Source organism: Vipera berus (assembly GCF_964194415.1).
Source record: "Vipera berus genome assembly, chromosome: 2".
NCBI classification, from domain to species: domain Eukaryota; kingdom Metazoa; phylum Chordata; class Lepidosauria; order Squamata; family Viperidae; genus Vipera; species Vipera berus.
This window is the reverse complement of record NC_138203.1, coordinates 169,745,087-169,753,738: the sequence shown is the minus strand read 5'-3', so window position 1 is coordinate 169,753,738 and position 8,652 is coordinate 169,745,087. Positions and strand designations below refer to the sequence as shown.

The window sequence follows — 8,652 nt, the reverse complement described above, 5'->3', positions numbered from 1 at the left end:
TTTAAGTCTAAAGTTAAAAGGATAGCAAAACATGGGGGGAAAAAATCAAGCATTTAGAATTTATAGATATTCTAAACATTTCAGAGACTGTAAAATAAAGATAGTATCACAAAATGTCTTGGCCACAAGAAAAAAAAATAAAGGTACTGTTTTATTTCAAGAAAAATTAATGTAGTGTTCCCATACAAATCAAGTTAAATTTGATTAGTTTGCTCACATCTGAACAGCTACAAAAATAATCTACTCAGTCTGCCAAACCATTTAACAGTACTGTAATACGACAAAAACTTCATTGGAGCAGCCACAGGGATTTAAAGTGACATATATTATTTCAATCATTTTTTTTAAAAAAGCACACTTCTAAAATATGCCTCTATTAAACACCCATTATTATTTTAAAAATGTACAAAAAATAATCTTAGTGGAAACAGTACTTATTCTTAAAAGTCTGCTTCCAAAACAGTAATTTTATAATTTAAAACCCATCCCAGTATATATATATATATATATATATATATATATATATATATATATATATATATATATATATATATATATATATATATATATATATATATATATATATATATATATATATATATATATATGAAATAAATTGTGCAAACACTTGAAAAATTGCAAAACACAGATCCAGAGGCATAAAAAGGAAGAGACTAGAGTGGTTCCAGCCTCTTCACCAGGTGGATAACTCAAAATAGGTACGAGCTTCAGGTGAGGCACAATAAGGAAAAGGATGCAGCCCTTCAATTTTATCCGAAGCCCTGGCCAGGGGATGATTCTCAGCCCTGACGATGGTGTACCTATGAACGTAGTGTTATGGCACTCCTTTTAAATGCCCAGACCTCACAAACGACACGCCAAGGCACAATCATTCTGTTGGAAAGAAAAAAGCAGTTACTCCACATAACTCAAAAGACTTAACGTATTCAACTTACAGCAGTCTTTGCCAACCTAGTACAATAACCAGATGTGATGGATTAGAGGTTCCATGATTTCTAGCTAGTTTATACAGTCAGTTGACTAATGAAACACTGAATTGATTTGAGCCAGTGCAAGTACTGACCACTCAAGTGAATAACTCTGGATACTGTAGTCTCAGCACATCTAATTAGCTTGGGCCAGGCAGTGAATTTAATATCTGTAGATTTTAAAGAGCTGGGACAGAAATAATCTATATACTACTTGCTGGTATTTCCCCCTAGCTCAAATTCTGTATCAGCGACACCCTTTAACTGGTGTTTGATTCATCCAGTAGCTTCTAATTGGACTGAGATAGTAAGAAAGTCCAAGAAATGCCAACCCTGTCTCTCCTGCAGCTCCTGCTAGAAGTGTTCTACTGTTGCTAGGCCTTTCTGAGAAAGAAGCCAAGTTATTCTTCCTAGAAGGAAAAAAAGAGGGCCAAAGCGCTCTCTTAGTATGTTGGGTTTTGTAGTAAACTCTGGCTAGGTTCCCAGTAGTCTGTCTTAAAAGTAGAAAAAGAATATAGGAGGAAAATGAGAAATAAATCCTCACCATTCATTTGAAGAGAAATAAGAGTCTGGGGAAAAAAATACTGAATGGTCTTTTTGACAACCATAATGTCAAGAATTGTCATGACAAGGCTGTCTTTTCAAGAGCAAGACAGGTTTTAAGAACAGCCTGTTCTTGTCCTGGATAAAACAAGATTAAGGTTTCCATCAAGATATCAGGACATAGTAACAGGACAAGGACTTAAAAAAAATAATAATCTGTGACTTTGTTGCTGTATATACTGACTGCAGCAAGAATTCTTTATGCATAAAAATGGAAAGATACATTAATCCCCACAATGAAAGAATGGAAGGAGAAACTGATGGAGTTAACAGAGATCGCTGAATCAAATGCTTTGAAAAATACGTCCAGTTTTGTTTCTACTTGGAAACTGCTTCTAGACTGAAGACAGAGAGGGGAGAAAAATGAAATTTTGGCTTTAGGGTTTGCTGATTAGGCACATCTTTTGTTATAGAAATGGCTAGTATATTAAATATAAAAAAGGCGAGGCTGTACCTTATTATTTTTATTCTGCTACTCTGAGCAAAGTTGGAAGTTAACACATTTTTCTTCTTTTTCTCCCTACCCTACATGTCTCTCTTCCCCCTTCTTTCTTTTCCCATTTTCCCACTGTCTTTATTTTATTTATTATTTATTTTATTTAATTCCATTTATATCCCGCCCTTCTCCGAAGACTCAGGGCAGCTTACAATCTAAGCATTTGTATTTATATTATGAAAATTTAATAAATGTTTTTTTACAAAAAGATCAGGAAAACAACCCAGGCTTTCAATGTAGCAAGGTAAGTTGGTGCCCACATTTTTCTCCACTCTGTGCAGGGGCATTATAACTGAAAAGGCAGCTGGATGTGAGGCCCAGACTGTTGAAATTTTCCCTGGCATAAAGATTGCTCTGGAGATGCACATATATTCCTTAGTGGGAAGAATAACCACATTTTTTTCAGCTTTGTAAGATATTTATTTTTGTAACTTTTTGCAATATACAGCAAAGGAGTGGCTTTAGAGTTTAAATGCTAATGCTTCAGAAAACTGGTTTAAAGGAAGACTTTGAAACTAATCAGAAAGATCCTTTTCTGAAGGAGAAGTCTGTTTTGTTTACATTTCAGTGCAAAGCAAGACTCTGAAGGTCTATTACTAGAACACATGATAGGAAACATTTAACGTGTGGGCATATGAAGTCCTTGAGCTTTTTAACTCTTTACTGGAACTAAACGTTGCTACTGAAAATGAGCAAACTCCTTTGAAGACAATAGACTGGACTGCAAGGTGGGCTCATTAAAACTTACGAATTACAAAAATGAGATGGAAATGCTGGATTTACAAGTAGGAATTGGATGATCATTTAAAAATCAAAAAGGGCATACAAACAATGTACCTTAAGAGCAACGTGAACTATTCTTTTAAATAGAAATGTAAGAGATTTATTGGAGTTAACTTCATAGAAATTGCAAATGGACTTGGATAAAGATAAGAACTTCAAGAGAAGAAGCAAAGAGACTATACGAAAACGAGGTAGAATTTTATCTGTGGGACCTAAAGATGGCTGGGAGAAATAAGGGGGAAAAAATCCTACAAAATTGGTTTATTGGACTGTAGTTAAATAATGATTTGCTATCTTTGGTGATATTTCATGGTTATCTGGTTTGGAAATGTTCAATTTGTAATATTTATGTTATCATTTTTAGATATGTAAAGGGGTTATTTCTGGTAATATTTAATAGCTTTCAATTTTATTATTCTTTGTTAATGTTTGTTAAGAGAATATAGTATAAATGGAAAGGGGTTTTATATTTGTTATTTTTTTTATTTTGACTGGACCTTTATTGATCAATAAGGAGAGCTGAAGATTTAGAGATCCTGCAGTTTAGAGATGAAGTATAGAAAGAAAATGTGCATCCGATTAAGAGACAGTCATAAATTGTTAATGTTGAATATGTTTGCTATGGATGAAGAGGAAGAATTCTTTTTCTTACTATCTTGGGGGGATTTTTTCCCTTACTTTTCACACTTTCTTTTTTATATATTTTTTGTATTAGGTTTGTTAGTTTTATTAATTTTAATAACCATGATGAAATTATTGGGAAAAATTCAAACTAGATGCAATTCTAGTTTGCTAACATTCTCCACCTTCACAGAAACTAGTCATTTTCTATTCAAGCTAAAGGGGGGAAAAATTTATAAGACTGTTCAGCAGTCTCAAATAAAGAGTGGGAAGCAACACATTTTTGTAACGAGCTGTAGTTTATTATGTTTCAATACCTACTACAAGTAAAAATATAAAGTCAACTTACCTCCTCCATTACTTAACGTATGCCCTACTTGGATTCTTCCTGAACTTCTATTATAGTGACTCCTACCAAAACAAACAAACAAAAAATGAAAAACAGGAGATTATGAGATAGCCAGTTTATGTCATATCATTTTCATATTCAGTATATAGTGGCAGTTTCTTTCCAAACAAACATACTTATTTATTTATTTATTTAGTTAGTTATATTTATATACCGCCCTATTCCCTGAGGACTCAGGGCGGTTTACAGGGAATTAAAAATCCAAAATACAAAAATTAAGAACCAAATTAAAAAATATTAAATTGACCCTGTAGTCGATTAAAAAGAACCCCAAATTAAAATTTCTCCTCAGTCTGGGCCCGAGAGCTCGAAGAGCCAGGTCTTCAGGCCCCGGCGGAATGATCGGAGGTCGGGAGCAGTCCTCAGCTCCACCGGCAGCTGGTTCCAGAGGGCAGGCGCCCCCACTGAGAAGGCCCTATCCCTGGGTGTCACCCGCCGGCAATCTCTTACCGGCGGGACCCTGAGCAGACCCTCCCTGTGGGAGCGCACTGGGCGAAGGGCGTTTGATGACGGCAGCAGGTGTTCCCTCAAGTAATACATTGCAACAGTATTTCATGGATCTTTGAGTCAGAAAAAGCAGCTGTGTCTACGGAGACACTCTCCATCGTCCAGGTCACGGGTGATTGATTATCTCTTATCCGAGAAGCAAAACATTTTCAAAGAGAAAAACCAAGGAAGTCCAGCTGCCTTTTGGAAAGGCACCTTTGGGAGAAAAAACAGCTAGCTGTCTTTCTAAAAAGAGATCTCTCTCCAATGTTACAAATTGAATTCATTGGAAAATTAAAAACCAAATCCATACAATACCAATCAACTTTCAGTTTTTGTTCTAATTGGATACACACACACAATAGGGATATATCATACACACATGCAACTTTCCATTTCTAAGCAAATTTATTTACTATTTAAGAAAGACACTCTCCTCAAAAATGAAACAACTCAAGTTTCATACTCTAGCTATCAAAAGGAAGATTTAGTTTATAAGTCTTAAAAAATGACTTATTACCACTGAAAAGCTCTTCATAAAACCAAAAATACACGCATCACATCCAAATTGGCCAAAGGCTGTGTAATTAGAATCCGAATGGTAACATCCCTCTTCCTTCAGAATATTTTATCTCCAAAAATACCAAAAAATATTATAGATCTCTCCTGTGCTATTTCCATTACTATATCTGAACTCGCGACCAACCAAATTAATTTCTTAATGGTCATCACAAGTGTGGGTGTATCATACTCACCCTCTCCCACCTTCCAGAGTGCTTTGGATTTCCTTCAGAACATCTGAAAGGAGAGAGAAAAATGAGTTGTGAGAAATATAGGTGCCTTCCATCATCACAACCTGGAAGAAATATAGAAACAACTACCGTATATACTTGAGTATAAGCCGACTCGAGTATAAGCCGAGACCCCCAATTTCACCCCCAAAAACTGGGAAAAGTTGTTGACTCGAGTATAAGGCGATCCGCCGTTCTGCAAGCCTCCGCCGCCGGCGGAGGCTGGATCCGCGCTCTGCAAGCCTCCGCCGCCGGCGGAGGCTGGATCCGCGCTCTGCAAGCCTCTGCCGCCAGCAGAGGCTCGATCCGCCATTTTGCAAGCCTGAATACACAGGAATACCCTGTGTGGCCGCGGCTCTCGGGGAAGCCCTGGCTGTCCGCTTCCTCGCTCCACGCTGCCATTCGGGGCCCGCGCGTTCCCCGGGCAAATCGCGGCGCCCAGCAGGCGAGGAAACACGCCCGCTCCAGTCGCCCCCCCTTCCCTCAGGAGACGCGAAGCAAGTGACCGCCCGGAGCTTACCGAGGACTTGCGCGCGGCCGAGGCTTCGGTGCTTCCAGGATCGCGCGCACCTCTCCCAAGCCGCCGCCGTCCGGAGACCTGCCGACGTTTGGGGAGGTTTGGGGAGGTGCGCGCGCACCTCCCCAAACCTCCCCAAACGTCGGCAGGTCTCCGTTCCTCCGCGCAGACCTGCCGACGTTTGGGGAGGTTTGGGCGCCTCCCCAAACCTCCCCAAACGTCGGCAGGTCTCCGTTCCTCCTGCCGACGTTTGGGCGCCTCCCCAAACCTCCCCAGGTCTCCGTTCCTCCGCGCAGACCTGCCGATGTTTGGGGAGGTTTGGGCGCCTCCCCAAACCTCCCCAAACGTCGGCAGGTCTCCGTTCCTCCTGCCGACGTTTGGGGAGGTTTGGGCACCTCCCCAAACCTCCCCAGGTCTCCGTTCCTCCTGCCGACGTTTGGGGAGGTTTGGGCGCCTCCCCAAACCTCCCCAGGTCTCCGTTCCTCCGCGCAGACCTGCCGACGTTTGGGGAGGTTTGGGCGCCTCCCCAAACCTCCCCAGGTCTCCGTTCCTCCGCGCAGACCTGCCGACGTTTGGGGAGGTTTGGGCGCCTCCCCAAACCTCCCCAAACGTCGGCAGGTCTCCGTTCCTCCTGCCGAGGTTTGGGGAGGTTTGGGCGCCTCCCCAAACCTCCCCAGGTCTCCGTTCCTCCTGCCGATGTTTGGGGAGGTTTGGGCGCCTCCCCAAACCTCCCCAGGTCTCCGTTCCTCCGCGCAGACCTGCCGACGTTTGGGGAGGTTTGGGCGCCTCCCCAAACCTCCCCAAACGTCGCGCAGACCTGCCGACGTTTGGGGAGGCGCCGAAACCTCCCCAAACGTCGGCAGGTCTGCGCGGAGGAACGGAGACCTGGGGAGGTTTGGGGAGGTGCCCAAACCTCCCCAAACGTCGGCAGGAGGAACGGAGACCTGCCGACGTTTGGGGAGGTTTGGGGAGGCGCCCAAACCTCCCCAAACGTCGGCAGGTCTGCGCGGAGGAACGGAGACCTGGGGAGGTTTGGGGAGGCGCCCAAACCTCCCCAAACGTCGGCAGGAGGAACGGAGACCTGGGGAGGTTTGGGGAGGCGCCCAAACCTCCCCAAACATCGGCAGGTCTGCGCGGAGGAACGGAGACCTGGGGAGGTTTGGGGAGGCGCCCAAACCTCCCCAAACGTCGGCAGGAGGAACGGAGACCTGGGGAGGTTTGGGGAGGCACCCAAACCTCCCCAAACGTCGGCAGGTCTGCGCGGAGGAACGGAGACCTGGGGAGGTTTGGGGAGGTGCCCAAACCTCCCCAAACGTCGGCAGGAGGAACGGAGACCTGCCGACGTTTGGGGAGGTTTGGGGAGGTGCCCAAACCTCCCCAAACGTTGGCAGGTCTGCGCGGAGGAACGGAGACCTGGGGAGGTTTGGGGAGGCGCCCAAACCTCCCCAAACGTCGGCAGGAGGAACGGAGACCTGGGGAGGTTTGGGGAGGCGGAAAGAAGCAGGCAGGCAGGGCGCGGAGGAACGGAGACCTGCCGACGTTTGGGGAGGTGCGCGCGCACCTCCCCAAACCTCCCCAAACTTCGGCAGGTCTCGGACGGCGGTGGCTTGGGAGAGGTGCACGCGATCCCGGAAGCACCAAAGCCTCGGCCGCGCACAAGTCCTCGGTAAGTTTTTTTGTTGACTGGAGTATAAGCCGAAGTGGAATTTTTCAGCCCAAAAAGTGGGCTGAAAAATTCGGCTTATACTCAAGTATATACGGTAATCTACTTATAAGTGAATGAAACATTCTGGAGCTGCAGAATGCTTTGTACACTGAGACCTCTCTCAAACTGTTTTGTTAGGCAGGTTATCATTATCCATTTCACAGATGTAGTATGTGACCATTGTGCCCAGAACAGAAATATAGTAAATGTGGTTTTTAAGCATATATTAGCAATTGAATTATGAATGACAGCTGGAAACTATGTAAAAGTATTGAAGAGTACACACCACACATAACAGGCCAGCTATGCTAAATAATGCCTGTTAGTCCTCTCAGATATATTACAAATAGTCCTTGATTTACAACAGTTCATTTAGTGACCATTCAAAGTTACAATGGCACTGAAAAAAGTGACTTAGGACCGTTTTTCACACTTGAGATTTTGTAGCAGCCCCATGATCATATGATCAAAATTCAGATGCTTGGCAACTGGTTCATATTTATGACTGCTGCTGTGTCCCAAGGTCATGTGATCACCATTTGCACAAGCAAAGTCAATGGAGAAACCAGATTCACTTAACAACCAGGTGATTTAACTTATCAACTGCAGTGATTCACTTAACAACTGTGGCAAGAAAGGTCGTAAATGGGACAAAACTCCCTTAACAAATATCTCACTTAACAACAGAAATTTTGGCCTCAATTACTATCGTAAGTCGAGGACTGCCTGTATTAAGTCTGATCTATTAAACACTTAAAATATACAAGTCAAAAAGAAATCTATTGAAGTTATATGTCTTTGGGTGGAAAAACAAGTAGTTGAAAGTGCATTAGTAAAAACATTCAGGATAATTCCCACCAAAAGTCCACTTCACAAGCCTTTTTCTTACTCTCATCATTGAGGAGGGCGTGTTCCATCAGCCTACCAGTCATTCTTTCTAAAAAAAATCATATTAATATTAAAGCAAGTAATTCTCACAGTCTAGAGACAAATAGGACTTTGAGTGTAAATGCATCAACAACAGAGAAAGACAAAACAAATGTTTTAAAAGTTATTAAAATGGCTGACGGGTCCTTAAATCTACTGAATAACTTAGGCCATGACTTACTTCTGCATTCAAAAACCCGGTTTCGAAATTCAAAACTACCATAAAGTGACTGCAATGATCCAGATTTGAAAGGGGCAGGTGATTCAGACATTGCATGGACATGGACGTTAGCACCTGTTAATTAACTGTTAATTAACTATTACT

General features: G+C 42.7%; 1 protein-coding gene across 2 annotated transcripts in view; it reads right to left on the bottom strand.

Moving 5' to 3' along the window:
* Window positions 1-601: 601 nt before the first annotated feature.
* LLGL2 (LLGL scribble cell polarity complex component 2) overlaps window positions 602-8,652 on the bottom strand; it is a 78,288-nt gene continuing 70,237 nt past the window's right edge. For both annotated transcript variants that reach the window (XM_081317670.1, XM_081317671.1), the window contains exons 23-26: window positions 8,290-8,337; window positions 5,143-5,185; window positions 3,842-3,903; window positions 602-894 (exon numbers count right to left, since the gene is read on the bottom strand). In XM_081317670.1, the coding sequence (XP_081173796.1) occupies window positions 890-894; window positions 3,842-3,903; window positions 5,143-5,185; window positions 8,290-8,337 (158 nt within the window). In that variant the 3' untranslated portion in view covers window positions 602-889. The remainder of the gene's footprint in view (window positions 895-3,841; window positions 3,904-5,142; window positions 5,186-8,289; window positions 8,338-8,652) is intronic.